This window comes from Colossoma macropomum, unplaced genomic scaffold, assembly GCF_904425465.1.
Source record: "Colossoma macropomum unplaced genomic scaffold, Colossoma_macropomum, whole genome shotgun sequence".
NCBI lineage: Eukaryota > Metazoa > Chordata > Actinopteri > Characiformes > Serrasalmidae > Colossoma > Colossoma macropomum.
Genome location: NW_023496042.1, coordinates 213,566 through 235,110, shown reverse-complemented (window position 1 = coordinate 235,110; position 21,545 = coordinate 213,566). Strand labels below are relative to the sequence as shown.

The 21,545-nt window shown below is 35.6% G+C and overlaps 1 protein-coding gene across 1 annotated transcript; it reads right to left on the bottom strand.

Moving 5' to 3' along the window:
* Positions 1-8,606: 8,606 nt before the first annotated feature.
* On the bottom strand, positions 8,607-19,591 carry LOC118804324 (macrophage mannose receptor 1-like). Its single transcript, XM_036564807.1, has 6 exons — positions 19,312-19,591; positions 14,376-14,732; positions 12,256-12,588; positions 9,902-10,246; positions 9,381-9,743; positions 8,607-9,256 (listed from the first exon to the last, which is right to left on the bottom strand). Exons 1-6 carry the CDS (start codon positions 19,349-19,351, stop codon positions 9,252-9,254), a joined length of 1,443 nt encoding a protein of 480 aa, XP_036420700.1. The 5' UTR covers positions 19,352-19,591; the 3' UTR covers positions 8,607-9,251.
* Between the last annotated feature and the right edge of the window lie 1,954 nt (positions 19,592-21,545).

The following is a 21,545-nucleotide window of genomic DNA, read 5'->3' as shown; positions in this document are numbered from 1 at the left end:
AATCCAGATTATATACTCAGGCTGGAATGAGAGTGTGCCAAGCAGAACAGCCAAGCATGAGAAGGGCTATAAACAAAACACAGGTGATAGTAATGACATAGGAGAACTAGGGCTGAGGGATGGAGCCAGACCAGGGAAACAGTTACAATTTGCATGTCTAAATATCTAATATAAAGCAAAATATATTAAAGACAGAAATAAACATGTATGTTCACACCTATACACATTCTTCATGTATACTATAGTAGAGTAAGAAGCAAATGGCTAGCATTTACATGAACATCTACACTAGAATCTCCTTTTGCAATATATTTTGTAAATTTATCTTGTTGATTGATGGTTTTCCATTGTTTTCCTTTTAAAGTGACTTTTGTCCAGTCCTTCATTGGTGAAGTTGGTAGTGGTATGACCCAAATTGCTTAAGGAGTTTAAAAACTGTGCATAACACTTCTGTTCATAGTTAAATTTAAGCCAGACATCATACATCATCTTGTACACAGAGGGCAGGTCTGATGGCAGGTCTTCATTCCATTTTAGCAGAACTTGATTCTACCTATTTAGTTAGTCTCAGTCCTCAAATAATTGTTTAGCTAAATGAGGTGTCTTTGTTTGTTTGGAATGAAAGTCTGCAACCAGAAAAGATTGGTAACCCCTGTCCTACATGATCATGCAGAGTTGAATTTTTGACTTTACTATTAGATGCAACTTTGTATGGTGCCTCTGTTTTACTTTGTAATTCTTGTCTAAGTAATAAAGTTGGTGAAGGATTTGGCTCTACATGTTGTTTTAAATTGCTTTTCAGGAAATGTTAAAAGTACTTTAAGCTATTTTAACCTACAATTTAAATTCAAAATGTCTTCACAAAAAATCAATTTGCTGTTTTCTAAAGAGAAAGTTTGTGTGGAGTAAAACTTATATAACTCATTGCTAAAAAGAAAAAGAGGAAAAAAGAAAAAGTCAGTTTCTAGGTGAGTTGGAGTGAAACAATTCAGTTGCAAGTTAAACCACTGATACAGCTGCAACAGTACTTTACTAGCTAGCTAACAGTTTTGCAATCAAGATGTTTTGCATCTGTGCAGAATCATACATTCTACATGGATAAGGCTCATAAATAACCTCATATCACCCATGTAGACAGCTGATGCTACCTGGACAAACCTGCAATGTTGTCAAAAGGTTCATTCAAGAGTTTTTTGCATTTTGAGTCATAAGTTGTAAACATGATACAGAGTGAGAATTTATACTCGACTTACATAACAGCTGTGAAGAAAAGATTAGCTTGACTAGTTTTCTTGGTGTGGTTTTATTTTGTATTTATTCATCAGATCTTTGAACAAACAACCCTTGAAATTCTTAATGTGACGGAAGAACTGGCATTTTTGTAACCAGCATAACAATAATGAAGGTACAAAATGTGGGGACTTTCTGAAAGCCACAAAATTAACAAATTGAAATTACACTTTAAGAACATAAGATAACATTATTAGCTGTGTTCAAAACATTGCACTTCAGTCTCAGCTGTATTTCTACACTACAAAAAATGTTCTCAATGTGAAATTATTAAATCTGTTCGATGTACTTAAATTTTCTAATTTTTTTGGTTGTAACAAAAATATGATGTGGTTATTTAACTTATTTGTAGACACAGCAGACATATAGTTGGCTGCAAGTGTGAAAGGCCTTTATTTGGGCAGTGGAATACACAATCCATACAGGCTGGGAAAAAGTTGTAGCTTGGAGAGCGCATGATTTGATCTGCCATCAATCTCAGAAAACAAATCAAATTTCCTTTTACCATATTTTGGTTTATTGGCTTATGAAAATATTATTTTTTTAAATAATATGTTAATAATACTTTTTTTTTCATTCGATTGGGTAAGCCTGTGATCAATCTGGGTAGGCCCAGGTGGTGTAAGTGGAATACACAAATCTCATAAAGGTTCAGTTAGAGGCCCCTGGGTTTAAGCCCAGGTAAGCCCATGCATTAAATTGCCCTTGTCTATCTTGTTCTTGTTTTCTTCAGTTTCATGCATTTAAATTTGGGCACAGTTACATTTGACACAGAGGCATCCAGTCAAGAGATGGTCATCAACATGCTATACCTGGGGGGCATTGCCCACAAAGCAAAATGACAGTAGTCAACAGAGAAAATGAAAAGTATAAAACATTAATTTAAATGGCATTTTGAATGAAATACTTTGCTAAATCTTTATTTCTGATAGAAATAAAATAAAAAAAACAACAACTATGCAAGGTGTTTTTGCAGTAATTAGTTATGAAAAAGAATTTTTTAATTCTCAATTAATGGTGTAGCTTCACATGATCTGATAGAGTGATAAAAAGTAGACCCTACAGTAAATAAAACTGAAATTTTTTAATGACAAGCTGGCTGATTTTAAAGTGAAATATTATTTTAGGATCAGTTTCCCATACAAGAATTTTCATTTCAATGGAGAATGATCTTGTATTCAGATTGCTGTGTAGTCTAGGACTAGTCTTAATCCCTGTCTGGGTGTCTGGGAACCCAGCATCTAGTGTTTTTATCTACCGCAAGTTAACATTTCAGTGTAGTTCAGTGTTTCTTTCAGTAAATGTTATTTATAACTTGTTTTTTTTTTTACTGTTTTATCATATTCTTATTATATTTCAATATATTATTATTATTATTATTATTATTAGTATTATTATTATTATATTGTTATACTAAGAATATATACCCATGGTGGCCAAATCAGTGCAGTTCTGTCTGCAGTAGCTCTGAGATTCAAAATGAAAAGTATACATAATAACACACAAACTCTGAGAAACTTATGGAATGAAGACGACAAAATTTTTTGTACGCATCTGTAACTTATTAGGAGTCTAGTTTAGTATTTGACTAAATGAACTTCCCAGCGGAGACAAAGTACACACTGATCTGGGAAAAGCAAGACAACTGAAATTCATTTCTGACAGAACAATTTAGTTCATAACCTGTTTAGATTCAAAATAACTTCATAACATTCCTACATTGTCATGTAATAAATATCGGTCCGACTTTATATTAAGTGTCTCTAGTAACTGTATAGTTACATGTGAACAACATATGCAGCAACCTAATACCTAATAACTACTAATCATTTAGTCACTGTTACAGATGGATTGCAGACATACACCTTATGTAATTACATGTGTGTCAACTTGAGTTTTGCCTCATGTAATTACACAAGTGTATCTTAATAGTTGTAACAGCCTATTATTTCCTGTAATTACACAATGGTAATAATATATATGTAATTACATTTGTAATCAGAGTGGGACTGCATTTTTTTTCAGATGTTTTTCCTTCCAGCAGTAAAAGGAAGTATCTAATAATGTACATTAAGACATTACTTACACTGTATCTGCCAGCTTTCCTAACATTTAGCTAGCATTTATGTTGCTCTTACTGAGACATTGTAACCAGTTTCCACTTTAAACCATTCTGTAATGTGACAGTACAGCAGACGCCCCCTCATCTTAAAATGCAGCTTTTTTTGTCATTAATTAAATGTGTTGCATTTCTCCCAAAGCAGTGTCTATATTACCATTATTACACAGTACTTACATAACTACACAGGGACTGTCCACTTATTTTAAAGATACACTTGTGTAATTACATGAGGCAAAACTGAAGTTGATACACATGTGTAATAACATAGGCTGTACTTCTGTAACCCATCTGTAACATTGACTAAATCAGTAGTTAGTGTTGTTGCATATGTTATACATGTGTAACTACACAGTTATTAGAGACACTTAATATAAAGTGGGACCTAAATATCAAAGTGAATAGAATGATTTCAAACACTCCAACTCACACCATGAAGATGAATGCTCAGGCAGTGCTCTTTCTTCTACCGCATTTACAAAACACAAGCTGGTCAGGATGAAAATGTCTCATTTTCTCCCATGTTATGTTCTTCCTATAATATGTCCCTAATGCTGCTCCACCTCTGTTATATGCAATTCGTGGGAGATACCATCTGGGTCTTGTTTTGGTTTATTTCCTTCAGCCTTTGGTCGGAGACAGTTCCAGTAATGAGGAAGTGTAAAGCACTTTGCATGAGATTGTATCAAATGTGCAGTATAAGGCAGGTTATCATGAGACACATATATCAACACAGTCTCCTTTCAATACTGGGGTCAACTGGAGTATTCATTTTTAACATTGGTGTTTCCTTGATGATGTCTCTCCCAAACCTTACTTCCCATTTGGTAGCACAGCCACAGGAAACCACCCAAATTTCAATCCCGGGAGCTGTGCTAAAGAGAGAGCCAGGATTGGGGTGGCTTGGGGGCAGATTTGCCCTCTATCCCTAAGGTTTGGTTCCAGTGCTCTTCCTCATTTTGATGAACACCTGAGTCGGATTTGGGGAAGAAGAATTAGCCCTTATTAGGCTTTCGCTCAGCTGGGAGGACAGCAAATGTGACAACCTAGCACATATTGACCGAAACAACCCTCCAAGCTGAAAAGATGCAAATGTAAGAGAAGACAAGAGGATTGAAAAGTCAAAGTTTAAGATGCTGCTGGTTTTGTGTTCATTTGTGTGCAAAAGCACTGGTTGGTGTGTTTTTGATAGGTAAATGTTCACACCTGTGGCCACCAACACTGCTTCCAGTGTCATTTTCCTGAAAAGGACTGGTCATAATACATCCTTGTTGGTCAACCACAGAGTTGTCAGTTACAGGATTCTAGAAATGACTAGTCTGCCAGTACCTTCTTGGGTAAGGCACTTAACCCACATTGACTCAAGTGGTGCAGCTCTATCTGGGTATTCATCAATAAAGCCTTACTTCACATTCAGCTTTACCAGCACATAATTCAAATTAGGTCAGTAACACTACCCGTAATGCCTCTCAAAGGTGGTTGAACTAGTTTTTCCACTTTCATAGAGAACAGCTTCTCATTCTGTAACTGTCTAGGGGAGCGTGGGGCTCCATGGGCCAATAAACTACATCTAATAAGCAATATATATCTTACCTATAGACCTATAGCTTTATGTTGAAGGCTTATGTAGCTAAGACTACAGAGAGTGGAAATAGTTTATCATAACCTGCCAGCCCCAAGACCAACAAACTGAGGTTAGTTCTTTGAACACAAGCAATGGCTCTTTATTTGGAGAAAGATGTCTGGATATTTTTTAATCCGGGATCGTTTATGTTCATTACTGTCAGAGTGATATTATAGATCAATTTTAACCCAGATTAACTAGATTCCATAACAGATGGTATTGCTTGAAAGCTGATGTGTGTTCAGGCATACTGTGACCTATTTCTATTTCATAGGTGAACTTACAAATGAAGTGTTGAGGGACTTATTTGAATGAGGTACAGTTTTGTTATTGTACACAAGCACATCAGAGTAAAGGAAGTACAGGATGGTTTGCATGTGTTTACATGGAGTTGGCATGCAAACATGACAAACATGAATTCAAGGGATGCTAAAAGAATATTCAACACTGGTGCATGTATTCCATAAAAAGTGCCCTGAGATTAGTCTGCTAGAACAAAAATGTCACATTTGAGCCTAACAATATTACAATATTATGCAAACTTGCTCCACTTGTTTAGCATGTAACACAGCTCACAAACATATTAGTGAATTTAAACCAGAATGAATGCAGTGCAACAGGGGCATCTGTTCCTTTCCCTGATCTTTTGCCATTCCTCTTTCCTTGATCTTTATCTAGCCCATGGCCTGGCAAAAGCTTGTCATGAAAGTTGGTCATTATTCACAGCCATGTACTGGATGTGTTCTTGGAGATTTACAGTTGTCCATCTAATTTACTACACATAACTATATAAATATATTAAAATGATAAGAAATAAGCTGGAAAAGGTCTGCACTGAGGTGCCTGGACCCCATTATTGCCACTAGAAGTTATGCTTGGTAGAGAATTAAGGGAAGGAACAACTGGAGACAAGTAGCGTCTCAATGTGTAAAACCTCATAAATCCCCTGTGAAAGCAGCAACATCTGAACACCAGTTAATATAACATGCATTGTATATCATTTATACCAAAAAGATTGTTCTCCATGTCATAAAGGAATGAAAACAAATGTATCCATAATATTTATTTTGCTTCTAGTAAATTCAACATACATCATGTCCAATGTCAATAACATCATTGCCTTTATCCCATTAACCCTTAGAAAGACCTTGTCACTGGTGATAACCAAAGCATTTTGTGATTTATTAATTATTTATGAGATTTGAATGTAATTGTAAATGTTATGTAACCTATTATGTAATTAAACATGAAATGAACATGAACATGAATAATTACCTACAGAAGTTAAACCAGAATGAATGTAACAGGGGCATCTGTTCCTTTCCCTGATCTTTTTCCTTTTTTGTTTCCTTGACCTTTATCTAGCACATGGCCTAGTAAAAGCCTGTCATGAAAGTTGGCCATTATTCATAGCCATGCACTGGATGTGTTCTTTGAAAAAGATTTACAGTTGTCTATCTAATTTACTAAACATAACTATGTTAATATAGTAACATGACAAGAAACAAGCTGGAATAGGTCTGCGCTGAGGTGCCTGGACCCCACAATTGCTACTAGACATTATACTTGGTAAAGAATTAAGGGAAGGAACAACTGTAGACAAGTAGCGTCTCAATGTGCAAAACCTCATAAATCCCTGTGAATGCAGCAACATCTGAACACCAGTTAATGTACCATGCATGGTATATCCTTTATACCAAAAAGATTGTTCTCCATGTCAAAACGTCATATTTTGCTTCCTGTAAATTCAACATACATCATATCCAATGTCAATAAACTCTTTGCCTTTATCACATTAACCCTTAGAAAGACCTTGTCACTGGTGATAACCAAAGCATTTTGTGATTTATCAATTGCTTATCAGACTTAAATGCAATTGTAAATGTTATACAACTTTATTATGTAATTGAACTTGTAATTATGTATGTTTACATGAATGGAAATATGAATAGTTGTCTATAGAAAAAAGCAAGAAATAACACTCAATTTCCAAAGGTTAACTGTAGTGCTAAACATACATATCTTACAAATTATTGTCTACTTGGTAAATGACACAGTTAAGGATATTATTTGTGTAATCTTATATTATATATTAGTGAAGTTAGTTTGATTCTTATATATTATTCAATAGATTTGTTTTCAGAGAGTCATGATTTGATTATAAGATGTCAAGACATGATGCCTGATGAAGACTGATTACAAAAATTAACCCTATTGTGTCTTTGTATATGTTGCTGTGTTTCTGGAGGATTTCTTTCCCAAATTTTGCTAGTAGTAGTGTGAAGCAAAAATGCTACACAATTGGCAAGAATAGTTCTATTTAGGGTTTTATTTAAACTTTTAAACATTTTTTTTTGGAGTTGTCACAGTTGCACAGATAACTGCTGCTTTTACAAAAACTACTTGGAAAATCAGTATTTAGGGTTTATTTGAAATGCATTACAAATTTGACGAAGAAAGCTGATTTGCCCTGGCACCTGTCATCCGTTAAATCCTGGATAGATCAATTTTCCACCTCTAAGAAGAAAGGTCAGAAAGTTCTTGTCTTAAAACAACAGATAATGACATAATAATTGGTTCCTACAGAGAAAACTGCAAACTCATTTAGATTTTGGACTCAGAACTCAAAGTAAATGGGTTATTACATAAATAATCTAGGGCTACACCTTTTAATTATAAATCAAAATTAAGAATAATTTCATCATGGTTGATATCTAAAAAGTAAATTTTAAAACATGCCTTTATTTTCCTTATACCAGCAGATGATACTCCTTTATATGAATTGTGACCCATTCCTGGGCTGGTTAGTTTGCTGTTTGGACATTCATATGCCAATGGAGGGATTTCTCATGCGCTTACCTAGACAGGTTTATGAAAACAAAAGCAGAACAATGCCCTGAAAAGGTGCTAAAAAAGACAGACACATTTTGAAATGTATTTCAAAATTTATTTTAATGTAAATTAAACTTGTCTACATTTAAAACATATTAACATTGTATTGAAACAGATAAAAAGACTCTAGAAACTTTCTAGTCAAAGACCAACAGCAATGGAGCAATAGCTTAGTTCTTATATCCAGTAATATCCATGTTGGGCAGTAATCATTTGTTGTAGTAATTGTGTTTAGCTGGCTAAATTGCATGAGCAGGTTGTAAAGATGCAATGACTGGCTTAAAGTGTCTTGGAGGAAGAGGTTACTCAATTAACCCTAATGGATTGGGCATCTTGCCGGCAATCCATTCAGTGCACATTGGCCAAAGTGAAACATATCAGTGTCTTCACTGTGTTACCATGTTTTCTATCACTGTGTAAAAGATGCACAAGTCTTTCTCTATTGTTGGAAGGATTGTGATTTTTTTTCTATAGGTAGGCAATAATTATTGTTTTGTTCAATCAGAATAATGAAAAAAAAAACAAATCTAATATGTGACTTATTTTCCCATTCATGTGTTTTCTTGCTCAAAAGGGTAATTTGGGAGACAAAAAAAATAATAAACCTACAATGTTCCTCTTCAATAAAAATGCACTAATAGCACTAAAACAATACTTTTTATAATGGAGAATAGCAGAAATCAGTGAAATGAATCAGTATACGTGCATTATTAAAGTTGCTTCAGAGTTCTCATTCATCTGTGTTTATTATTGACAATAATAATTTTGTTCAGGGATTCAAATATTTGTTTCAAAATTCATACATTCAAAAAAAGGACAAATGCCCACGGCTTGTGATAAAACATTGCTACATGCACTAACATTGATAAGTCAAGCTGTTATAAGACTATAAAATATGCGCAAGTCTTCTGTTTTTGTTGTATGTTTTTTCAAAAAGTACCGTTTTATCAGGTATAGCCTTTATATATGGCCAGCATGCTGGAACTTCTCTGGCAACAGATTTAACATAGCAGTGAACCAGTCAGTCATTTTTAGTTCCTGATTCTATGTTCAGGATGAATCACACAGAAGAGAAATCATTAAAAATATAATGATGTAAGTAAAAAAATAAATAAATAAAATAAAACATTTTATGTCTGGACATTTTAAATTCCTATAGCAATATATTGCAAATTGCTTTTGTTAGAAAACTTAAGGTATATGATTAAAGAATATGATAATAAACATCTTTTCACCCTTTTAAATCTGCACAAAAACGCAAATATAGACATGAAAGCAATGCTGATCCACTGAGGTTGGGTACAGATGATGGGCCACAGTTTGTTTTCAGTCTTCACCCCCAAATATACAAAGAAAAATTAGCAAAATTTAAATGCAGTGTATAAAAATAAAAAATAAAAAAAACACTTGATGCCACAGACACTCAGACATACACTCACATAAACAATACCTAACCTTCATAGGTGGTGCAGATGAAGTTGAGTTTGTGGTCCTCAGGCAGGCTGACCCACTGCTGACCCCCTCTAGCCTGCACTGCTCCGGTTCTCTCTACAGAGCTGCAGTCTTCTCCTCCTGTCCCGTTACCTGGAGCCCAGTTCTGGTAGCAGATAGACTCTCCACTCACCCAGTACCAGAAGCTGAGGGTGCAGGTGTGACGCAGACCCAGCCACACATGGTCAATGGAGGCTTTCTGTGCCACGTCCTTCACCCAGAGCTGGATCTCCTCAGACTGAACTGAGACCAGATCCACATGATTCACCCGGCAGTATCCCAAAGCTTCTCTCCAGGTCAGATTCTGCTTGATCAAGATCAGCTTATCTGGAGACAAAAGAAAAACAGAAAAGGAATCATGAATAATTTAGACCATAGTCCAGCACTTTCATGGTTTACATAATGAGGTACAACCAACATATGTAAAATCATAAAAGGTCATTGAACTTAAAGTTGGTTTATAAAACAATTAAAACACAACTCACTCTTGTAACAGATGAATGGTAACTTGTTTTTGCAGTTCACATCAGACCAGTGACGCTGGTCAGTCATAGACACTGCAGCACAGTCCTCATTTCCACCAAAATGATCTGGCTGTCTAGATGCCCAGTATCTGAATGAGGAGTCACTCTGATCTGGCCACCTCCAGGAGTCGTAAAACAGGCCGATCCAAACACGTTTACTGCTTACATTTTGAATCAAATCCCAAATTTTCTGGTTCTCTGTCTGGTTCCTCACACTGGCCAGGTCGGTGTGATATTTTCTGCAGTAGCTCTGAGCACCACTCCAGGTCCTTGCCCCATTAATCAATATGTATGTACATTTTTTTACTGAAAATCATTTGCAATATATGATGAGCTATACATTTACATATTTTATATATTCGTTCAAATATAAGCTTAACCCAGGCTTAGTACATTATAAGCCTTATTATTCAGTAACTACAGGGACTTCAATGCAAACTGGTTGAGCTATTTTTAGGCTACAGGAGTGTGTAATAAAACTTATGTACAAACAAATGATAACAGTTTGATATGAGAAAGCAAGAAGCTTATGCTTTCTTTTACAGTCCCCTGAATTTTAGGTACTGGCAAAGTAAGTGTGAGAAAAGTCTTGATGGTTATTTTAGGTAACATAATTACAACTTTTCAATACAGTTTTACTTAAATCACAGTAAAATGCCATACAGGTTCTAGATATTAACTGAGTAAGTGTGAGTTATCTCCAAAGTGGTGTGTTTTTATTTTTGGTAAAGTGATGGTAAATACCAAGAAGGTCTAACTGAATTAGACTGAAATGACTAACAGGTTCTAACTATGTACTTGATAATGAAACAGTGTAAAATATTTCATCATTATTTGGAGTAACAAGGTGGTACAAACATACTCAAATCTAAAACAACTCCAAAGTAGTGGTTAAGTTATTTTATCCGTTCCACTTACTATGTAGGTCCACTTTGTAGTTCTACAGTTACAGACTGTAGTCCATCTGTTTCTCTGCATACTTTGTTAACCCCCTTTTACCCTGTTCTTCAGTGGTCAGGACCCCCATGGACCCTCACAGAGCAGGTACTATTTGGGTGGTGGATAATTCTCAGCACTGCAGTAACACTGACATGGTGGTGGTGTGTGAGTGTGTGTTGTGCTGGTCTGAGTGGATCAGACACAGCAGTGCTGCTGGAGTTTTTAAACACCTCAGTGTCACTGCTGGACTGAGAATAGTCCACCAACCAAAAATATCCAGCCAACAGCGTCCTGTGGGCAGCGTCCTGTGACCACTGATGAAGGACTAGAGGATGACCAACACAATCTGTGCAGCAGCAGATGAGCTATCGTCTCTGACTTTACATCTACAAGGGGGACTGACAAGGTAGGAGTGTCTAATAGAGTGGACAGTGAGTGGACACAGTGTTTAAAAACTCCAGCAGCACTCAGACCAGCACAGCACACATTAACACACCACCACCACGTCAGTGTTACTGCAGTGCTGAGAATGATCCACCACCCAAATAGTACCTGCTCTGTGAGGGTCCATGGAGGTCCTGACCACTGAAGAACAGGGTAAAAGGGGGCTAACAAAGTATGCAGAGAAACAGATGGACTACAGTCTGTAACTGTAGAACTACAAAGTGCACCTATATAGTAAGTGGAGCTGATAAAATGAACAAAGAGCATAGAAACAAGGAGGTGGTCGTAATGTTATGCCTGATTGGTGTAAGACTCTTAGTACTTTATTAATGTACCATGTTTTAGAATCAGTTACCTCACATGTACTTAGCTAACACCTACATGTTGGGCATTTCAGTGCAATTTTGACTGTCTTGGAACTTACCATCATTTTACCCAAAGTAATTATCTAGAACTTTGGAGTTTGTACCTCACACTTACCTGGTTAAGACTGTAAAAGAAAGCATTACCAGCAAGAGTACATGACTCCATATTTCTGTAATGCTTTATGATGTTCATCTGTTTCAGATCATAAAGATGTTTCAGCTTCAGCCAACTACTTATGAATAATTATACAGATTTATGCCATGCATTATAAGGAATTATGTATACTATAAGAGCAATCGTGAATGCATTTATACTAAATTATGAATATGGAATTCACAGAAACAGTTGCCAAACAGATTTTGTTGTTTTAATACAATTTAATTCTTCTTTGTGGTCTTTATACATAAAACAAATGTAAAGCTACTTTGCAGTGCTGCTTGATTAACAAAATGTGTATTTTCAATTCTTATTAATATAGTTAATAATAATAATAATAATAATAATAATAATAATTAATAATTATAAGCTCTACATACGTCTATAAACAGACTGTAAATGTGACTCACCCTTATAGCAGATGAAAGGTAACTTTGTTTCACAGTTTACATCATTCCACTGACCCGACTTGAGCATTTCCACACAGCTCTCATTTCCACCAAAATTATCTGGTTGGTTTTTCTTCCAGTACCTGAATGAAGAGTAACTCTGATCTGACCATTTCCAGGAGACTCTGAACAGGCCGATCCAAACAGTTTTTCCTTTGGCTGCATTCTTTATCTCCTTGTTCTCAGTCTGGTTCCTCACTCTGGCCAGATCTGTGTAGCGTTCTCTACAGAAGCTCTGAGCATCACGCCAGTTTTTTTTGTCCTTAATCAATATGTATCTATGTGCATTTTTTCCTGAAAAAAATTGTAACAGATCAGCTACAAAATGTATTGGAATATTCGATCAACTACAAAATGTATTGGAATATTCTGTAGAGTAATGAGTTAAAACTGGAACTTTGTAAAGTTATCACTGCATTTCACAATAAGAACAGCATACCAACAGTGAAAGGAGATGCTTTTCCGCTTCAGGGCCTGGGCAACTTGTCAAATTTGAAGGAATCAGGAATTCTGCTTTTAGAACTTAACCTTTAGGACCCGGAGTAATGCAAAATGGTAGGTCACTTCTAGCCTTCTAACTTCAGAACGGTTTAAGATACAAACATGATCCATATATCAGGACATTCAGCAGACCCACCCCTAACTAGTGTCACCTGTGACATCATCATCAGTGAGTAATTCTGCTCAGAAAATCACCTAAAATCCTGATATTATTGCTCTGCTGTTTGGCCTTCATATTCCAACAAAGGGTTAAAACAGCAGCATGATTCACACATCAGATCACTCATCAGACTCTGCTTCACCATCCAGAGTGATTTCATCCACCTGTGACTGTCCATCAGCCAGAGATCCAGCTCCAAAATCACCTAAACCCACTCGCTACTGTTTCACTACATCTCTGCTTTTAGCCTTCATATTATAAACAAAGGGCCTTCAGTTTACATTGATTTTGAGTATTAAAAATATCTGATATTAAATATGCAACTCAATTTGTAATTAAAAATAAAGCCTTTCTTCCTGTGTATCAGAGTTTTAGCACTGAGTCCAAGAGGACAGAAAGTCAATAAAAAGCATGCCTCCCTTATGCTAATTGTTTATTTTTACTTATAATAACCAATAGAATGAATTAACATCAACATTATTGCACTTTCAGCTCACAGACACTCCAGACTAACAATTTCTGAAAAGATAACTACTACTGCACCTGTTTTCAAGATCTCTTTAATAAAAATACTAAATTTAGCAGGCGCTAGGTAAATGTTTGATCAGAAATGACTCAAATTCATAAAGATATCAAATTTCTTTTAGCATTTACATGTCAAACAATGGCATATCTGAGTAGCCCAGGGTCTCCTGAAAATAACAACATATGGCATGTGTGACTGTCACATGTGAATACTTTACAATTGCAATTGTAATTGACCCAGAAAATAGGCTTATGTCATTGTTGTCATTTTCACATGTTTAATAGCTATTTTTGTTTCATAACAGTATAAATTAAATTAAATTGTACATAAAACAAATCGATTCTCCAGTATCTGCAACTGTAAGTGTTGAGGGCATAGAACAAGAAGTTCAGTACATTTGTAAGATCCTAGAAGTATTGCAATTATGTAATTATAAAGCAAATATGAGCTCTACAGACCACAACCTGCTCGGCCATTTCAGCACCAGCTTATTTAAAATGTTTACTGCCATTCATGATCATTCCAAAAATGCAATTCTCACTTGGGAAAATGTCCGGTTCCATTGACTTACATTAAAATTATGTTTTTATGTATTAATGTTTTTCCTGTTCCGGTAAAGTTAACATTTCTTCTTCATGTATAAGCTTCAAAATGTGAAGTTTAATCAGTTGCATCAGTTACATCAGTTGTAAGTTGGTTAATTTATTTTTGTGTCATTTCTGATATTTTGTTTAAGATCCTACATAGATATAGTTTTAATTCCACAATATTTTAATGTCTCAATATTTTAAGTCAAAGGTCCATACAGAATTTCTTTTCAATATAAGGTTCAGATATAAAAACACATCCCATTAGTAATTTGTCTTTCAGGAAGATATATTTGTCAGATCTTACCTTCATAACACATAAAAGGAAGTTTTTCAACACAGTTTTTAACATTCCACTTTCCATCAGCTTCCATTTGAACGCAGATCTCCTTTGTATCCCTTGGTTCTCCACTCTTCCAGTTACTGTAGTCCAGCTCCCTGTAGAACATTTCTTCTTGCAGAGACCACTGCCACTTCACTTTTTCCAGACCAATCCAAGCTTCCAGAAGTTTGTCATTTGGAATTGTGTTAATGTCTTCCATGTTGTTGATGGTGGCCAGATCAGTGTAGTTCTGTCTGCAGTAGCTCTGAGCTTCAGTCCAGGTTTTACCCTCATTTACAACATGATACTGGTGAGGAACATACGCAGATACACCACAGACAGCTGTGAAGAACACAAGAAAACAAATACAAGGTGATGTTTTACTGACCTCGAGTGTTCTATTGCTTTTATACAACACTTAAATAAACTGGGCTGTGAACGCGCCATTTAATGTTTTAATGTTAGTAGTTCCTTTTGCCAAATTATAGTTCCTTAAAAAGAAGCTTGTTGCTACGTCAAAGTAACAAACTCCGCTCACTCGCTGCACAGCGGCAGTCTGTTTTTCAGCTACTTACACTAAATTCTGAAATTGCCATCACCACTGAGCGAGCTTTTCAGTCAGCAACTGTGACAGAAGAACACCTAAACTACCTGGAATCAGCCAGAAATGAACCCAATACCATTCACCAAACGTGTAGTCTCGTCTTCAGAGTCTGACCAAATTGGGCTGAGCCATAAACCTGCCACAATATCACATTTAGCTCAGTTTTGTCAATTTTTGCCAGATCAATATTAATGTTGTTTTGTTCCAGCCAGTCTGTAAGGCATCTTACAGCCCGCTTTGTTTGGCGAATGGTGTTCGATTAATTTCTGGCTAATTCCAGGTTGTTTAGGTGTTCTTCTGTCACAGCTGCCAACTAAAAAGCTGCTCAGTGGTGATGACAGTTTGAATTTATTGTAGTCTCATCTTCAAAGTCTGACCAATTCAGCTGTTGGTCATATGTGATCTTAAAAGTGTCCATTTTCTGTTTGTGGCAACGTAAGAAGTAAAAATGCTCAAATGGCTTTCAGTGTGTGGGAGATCTGAAGGCTTATGCCAAAATGCATTGAGACATTTTTTTCTCCATAATCATTTTATAATGAAAGTTTTTCTTTATTTCAACTGAATGAAGAGTGCCATTGATTTTTTTCATTTTTTTCTACGTCTACGTAAGGTTCATGACGTGTTCTTAAAGTGCAGAACTGTTCTCACCTTTGTGCTCTTGAATGTGAGTAGATTCTGTCCATAGCTAAGAACAAATCCCACATAAGAAAACTGTTTAAGTGGGTTTAAGAATGAGGCTGTATGTTTGTATTTTTTCTCAACCTACATTTGTGTATTTAGAGCATTTATGTGTATAATACTTTTTAGACTGGATATTATCACAAAGCAGCTTTACAAAAATCTGGGTTCAAGTCCCAAGTAAGCAAACCAAGGGCAATAGTTGCAAAGAAAAACTCTAAAAAAGACAAAAAAATTGGAACCCATACTCCACTCGTTGACACCAGATAGCAAAACATCTTTAAAACATTTACTGCTTTGAGATAATTATTGAGAGCGCTCATTGTTTTTTTAAATTCTAAGTATGCCTGTGTGAATAAAACCAAATTAGAATGGAAACGTCACATCATTTTTCAAGATTTAAACTCTTTTGTCTTAAATTGTTAAAATAAATGAAATGTAGGGAAAAATACAAGTTTATGATTCGATGCATCACAATGTAGCACACCATTTTACATTAATTTTATTTTCTAGTATGTGCGCAGGGAAATGTTTGTTAAGAAAAAAAAATTGGCATATTTCTTAGAATGATGAATTTTTAGAATCATTACACAGATTTTAGTAGCAGTGACACTGTAAACACCAAGAAAAACAGAGTTCTCTATCCAGTTGGCTCTTTTCAGCCCTACTTTATAAATATGCCACCGCTCATCATATTTTTTCATATATACGAGTACTTCAACCATCCTACTGGAAAATAGTATTTCTTCACCTGTATGTATGAAAAACATCCTGATAGGTCGTATCCTTTTCCACCTCATGTTATGGTCATATACAGTTTCTCATCTCTTTAAATATTTACTCTTAATACTGCTCCACCTCTGTTGTGTCTATCAGGGATTGGACAGTGACAGACTTAGCGAATGTCTCTATACAGACTCAGTGAAGAGGAAATATACAGTTTTTTGCATGACTATTTGCATTTCCTCAAACATGCAGAATGGTGAACATTTGAGGCCAGCTGTCACGCATTCGGCTCACTCTATGGAGGACACAGACTTCATCTCCCAGAATTCTCTGGAAGATCATGTGACTGAACAGCCGCACTCAGAATCCGACTCCGAAGAGAACTCCATTTCCCAGAATACTAGGGAGTCTCACGTGACTTCGAACTCTCACAGGCGCTCCCATCAGCGCTCGCAGTCGCCTGAGTTCTGACTGATTTCACCTGTGTTGATGATCATATGACAGGTAGTTTAGAGTAGATAAGCCCGGGCTTTAGTTAGACTCACTGCGAGGTATTGTTTCTCTGAGACTACTCAGCGTTTTCATCCTGTTCTGATTGTTTACTGTGTTTTGACCTTTTGCTTCGTTTTTGCCTCTTGCCTATTCCTTTGGTACTTTCGCTTGTGTGTATGATCTGTGTTTTGACTTTTGGACTGTTTTTTGACTACGATCCCTGTTTTGCCCCTTTTGGCTATGGCAGCTTTGTTTATATATACAGACTGCACACGTCTGGTTTTCTGTACCAGCTTTGTGCCCAACTAGGCTAAAGATATTTAAACCCATTTTTTTCAATTCCATGCATTTTATGTTACTATACATTCTCTTTGGTATATCAACCAGGGTCTGTACTTTATTTTCATAAGAGGTGATTTTAACATCATAGCTGAAAAACTGTTGAAGTCTGATATTTTAGCTTTCATTTCCTATATCGGACTTTTAGTGGGTCAAATATTTACATTCACTTCTTTAGTATTTAAAGGCACAGCCTTTTACAGGTAGATTCACTCGAAAGAGGCTCTGAATATTCTGTAATAACTCTCGGTAGGACGACGCAATCTGAACGAAACAACATGCATGTGCTCCTCAGGCTCCTTTCAGCCCTGCTTTATAAAGAGGCCACCATTCATCATATTTTTGTCATATATGCTTTGTAGATTATAATGCAAGTTTAAAGTATAAAGAAAGAGTGAGCAAAGTCAAGTGACTTATGTTGGCAGAAAGGCAGAATCAAACCTGTTCTGTGAAGTGTTGTCATGCCTCCTCCGGCATGGCTGGAACTACAGCTGCCTCTGCCGCCTCTGACTACAATTCCCAGAACCCCTCACTGCTTCACATGACTCTGGACTCCAACCGACCAACCTATCAGTGCTCATCCTCACCAGACTTCTAATCACACACCTGTTCCTCATTTCACACCTTTGTTAGTATCCATATACAAGCAATAGTATCTTATACAATGCCACGTCCTAGTTAGCACTGTTTAACAATTAGCTTATTTAGCTATTTCCCTTTCGACTGATGGTTTAGCATGTTCGGCATGGTTAACTGATGGTTATTGAGTAACAAACTTAAAATATCAACATTAGAGTAAAGCTGTCCTAACCTGCTAAACAATGTAGCAACCTCTGCCAGTATGACCAGGTATATTAGGTCTTCCAACCCAACCAAGTCTATAAACTTTATCAACTTTACCAGGCTCATCTATCAGCATGAACAGCTTGACCAAGTTGGTGTAACTCCTTAACCAGCTTAACTAGTTGACCAGCAAAGAGAATATTATACCCACCTTGACCATCTTAGACCAGCAAAAAATTAGCAAATGACCATAAAATACCATCGTATTTCAGATTGTTGTTGGCATTGAGTGTGACCACAACACTTACTGGCATGTTATGGCAAGTGATGTTTAGCTATGTTGTATCCATTTTGAAATTCACTTGTAAATATATATATATATATATATATTTATTATTTTTTTTTATTTTATTTTATTTTTTTTTTCACATGCAATTCTTAAAAATAGACACTTCGCGAAAACCTGGAAATCCAAAAAATACAATGTCATTCGAATACTATCTACACCACAAATACTCATAATGGACATTATTAAATCGCTCTCCAATGTTGCCTGATCCTGGCAACATTTCTAAGCCATTTTTTGGGAGAATGCACAAAATGGCCCAGAAGCACCTAACAACAAGGTATCTCAGCACACTGACAATGCAGTTCAATGAGAATGGAAAACTTTCTTTCAAAAGAAAATCATGGTAGGTAAGTTTGCAATGTAATTATCCTAAAAACTGTTGATTCAAAATACTTAGACTTGAGTCTATTCAAAGATAGGGGCAACATATTGGTGGCCTGCTAGCTCACTGGTTCAATTTAAAAGTAAGTATCTCTAAAAACAGTGTGGTTACACATTAACAACATGTTAACTATTATTCATATAATTCAAAATGCAAAAAATAACAGGAGAAATAATTACACTAATGTATGCTTTGTGTTGACCATTCATTTGGCCATAATTCAAACACAATGGCCCCATTTTAAATAAAGTGCCTTTAATAACCATGTAGTTACAGATTAACAATACATGCAACACATGCTGATGTATTTACTGTTACAGATGGATTACAGTTGTACAGTTTATGTAAATGAACATGTATATCATGTCATTACACAAGTGTATACATCACCAGCAGTTACATGTATTGTTACACAGTTTTTTTTGTTTTTTTTTTTATAAAACATACCAATTTTCTGACCTGAAAATAACAAAATGTGCTGACGAAAACAAAGTTTTAAGAGACAGTTTTCCAGACACTAACTTAATGGCAATATGAAGCTGTTAGTAGAGGGAAAGTGCACACTGACCTGAGAATAGCACGATGACTGAAATCCATTTCAGATCCATTTCCAAGAGAAAGCAATTTAATATTTAAACCATTTAATATAATCTCATTACATTACTGTATTACTGAAACCATCCTACTGGAAAATAGTATTTCTTCACCTTTATGTGTAAAAAACATCCTGATAGTAAAGTTAAGGTAACTTTTCCCTGCGTAATGTGGTTGTGTTCTTCTCCACCTCATGTTATGGTTGTATACAGCATCTCATCTCTTAAAATATTTACTCTTCTAATACTGCTCCACCTCTGTTGTGTCCATCAGTGATTGGACAGTGGCAGACTTAGTGAATGTCTCTATACAGACTCAGTGAAGAGGAAATATACAGTTTTTGCATGAGTATTTGCATTTCCTCCAACATGCAGAATGATGAACATTTAAGGCCTGAAGTTAATGCACAACTAGGCTAAAGACATTTAAACCATTTTTTTTTTTTTTATTCCATGCATTTTATGTTACTATACACTCTCTTTGGTAAATCAACCAGGGTCTGTACTTTACCCCTTCATAGTTGTTTCTCAAGTGTAAAAATCCCTTTTCCAGCAAAACTCATCCATAAAGTGATGCTGCCACATCTAAGCTTTAGAGTCAGAATAGTGTTCTTTGGATTAAAAGCTTCGATTGTTTTCTTCCATATTTAACAGCAAATTGGTACTTGATTTAAGCAAAGAACACTCTTCTTAAATGCTCAGTCTTTGTCCTGGTGATCACATGCAGACTTCAAACTGACTTTTTTTATGCCAGTCTTGGAGTAGAGTTATCTTCTTAACATAACAATCTTTCAGATCTTGACAATCTAGGACTCTCTATTAATCGCAGATGTAGAAACTTTGGTAACTTTGGTCTCCCACTTCTTCACCAGTTTGGTGTTGATGTCTTAGGGTTCAAGTAAACCTTTTGAATTTAGTATGGTCCCAAAATATTTATATTTGCATACAGTTGTTTGCATAGATGATACCTTCAGTTGTTTGGAATTTGCTCTTATTAGGAAACCAGCCTTTTTTTTGGAGGTCAAGGCTAAGCTGCGAGGATTTTACCATGGTACAGTATCAAAGACAAACAAGCATAAGACAGTCTTGTCTGTATGTATATAAACTTCTGATTCACTAAAATTCTGAGTGAATTAACTCTGAATAAATCTATCTCTAATCGATTGTTTGAAAATTTTCTCTGATGTGATCAAAGATATCCTAATTGACATGCTAAAAGAAAAAAAAAACAAAAAAAAAACAGAGCTGGAATGTATTTCGCTTATTCGTTATATATAAACATTTGGCCTTGATTGTTAATACAAACAAACAATGGATTAACTATATTCTATATTCTATATTGTTAACTATATTTTTTCCTTTTTTTTTTGTTAAAAATACATCCGATTGATGAGGAATGCTACTGTGAAGTCCAGCATAGTTTGAGATATTCAAACATTGTTGTATAAAAGCATTCAACAAAAGAACAAACTGGTTAACATAAGATGTTCAGGTTTTAAATTTGCCTCAATATTACATTTCTATTGTGATAACTGCAGTATTTATAATTCTAGAGCTGGTGCAGTGACAAGAATGCAATTTAATGCAATTGAAAGCAGTTAGAGCCATGCGGTGCTGAGGCCTTCGTCAATTTTATTGCTTGACCAAAATTTAAAATAAACAGAGGAGTTGCAAAAAAATATGTACACACAGCAGTTATAGTACAAAATCGATTTGAATAAAACCATTATCAAGATCATTATGTGCAGTTTTTGTGCAACTCTAGCAAATTGTGTAATAACAAGAATACAAACTTCATAAATAAAGCATCAGAAGAGTTAAAATTAACCTAGAACTTTGGATAGATGGGATGGACTGTCACCACATTAATCATAAAATATGTAAAACAAGATCCTAGTGGTTCCAGAACTGTAAGAAGGTTGTTTACTTTCACTTTTATGCCCTGGGTTTGGTTAAAACAAAGACATTTGAAGATTATAAGACATTTATATAATATGTTCTTGACTTTATATGTTGCAGATTTACAAACCTCTGTTAGCTTTTGCTACAGAGAGTTGTTTCCTTTCACACAGGCATATTGAGTTCATGCAAGCTGGTCATTAGTGGAAGTCCAGCTTGAGTGCAGTTTTTACAGGAATCTTCAGGTGACCCTAGGACGATGGAAGGCGATCAACAGTCTACATTAGCTTACATTTGTTTTTCTTCATTA

Excerpts from the sequence above, each read along its gene's own strand:
- LOC118804324 (XM_036564807.1), bottom strand. The coding sequence starts at position 19,351 with ATGGATCTGAAATGGATTTCAGTCATCGTGCTATTCTCAG. Across the intron at positions 14,733-19,311 it reads AGTCATCGTGCTATTCTCAG|CTGTCTGTGGTGTATCTGCG; the intron begins GTCAGTGTGCAC and ends TGTTCTTCACAG. Across the intron at positions 9,744-9,901 it reads ACCATTCATCTGTTACAAGA|ATAAGCTGATCTTGATCAAG; the intron begins GTGAGTTGTGTT and ends TTTTGTCTCCAG.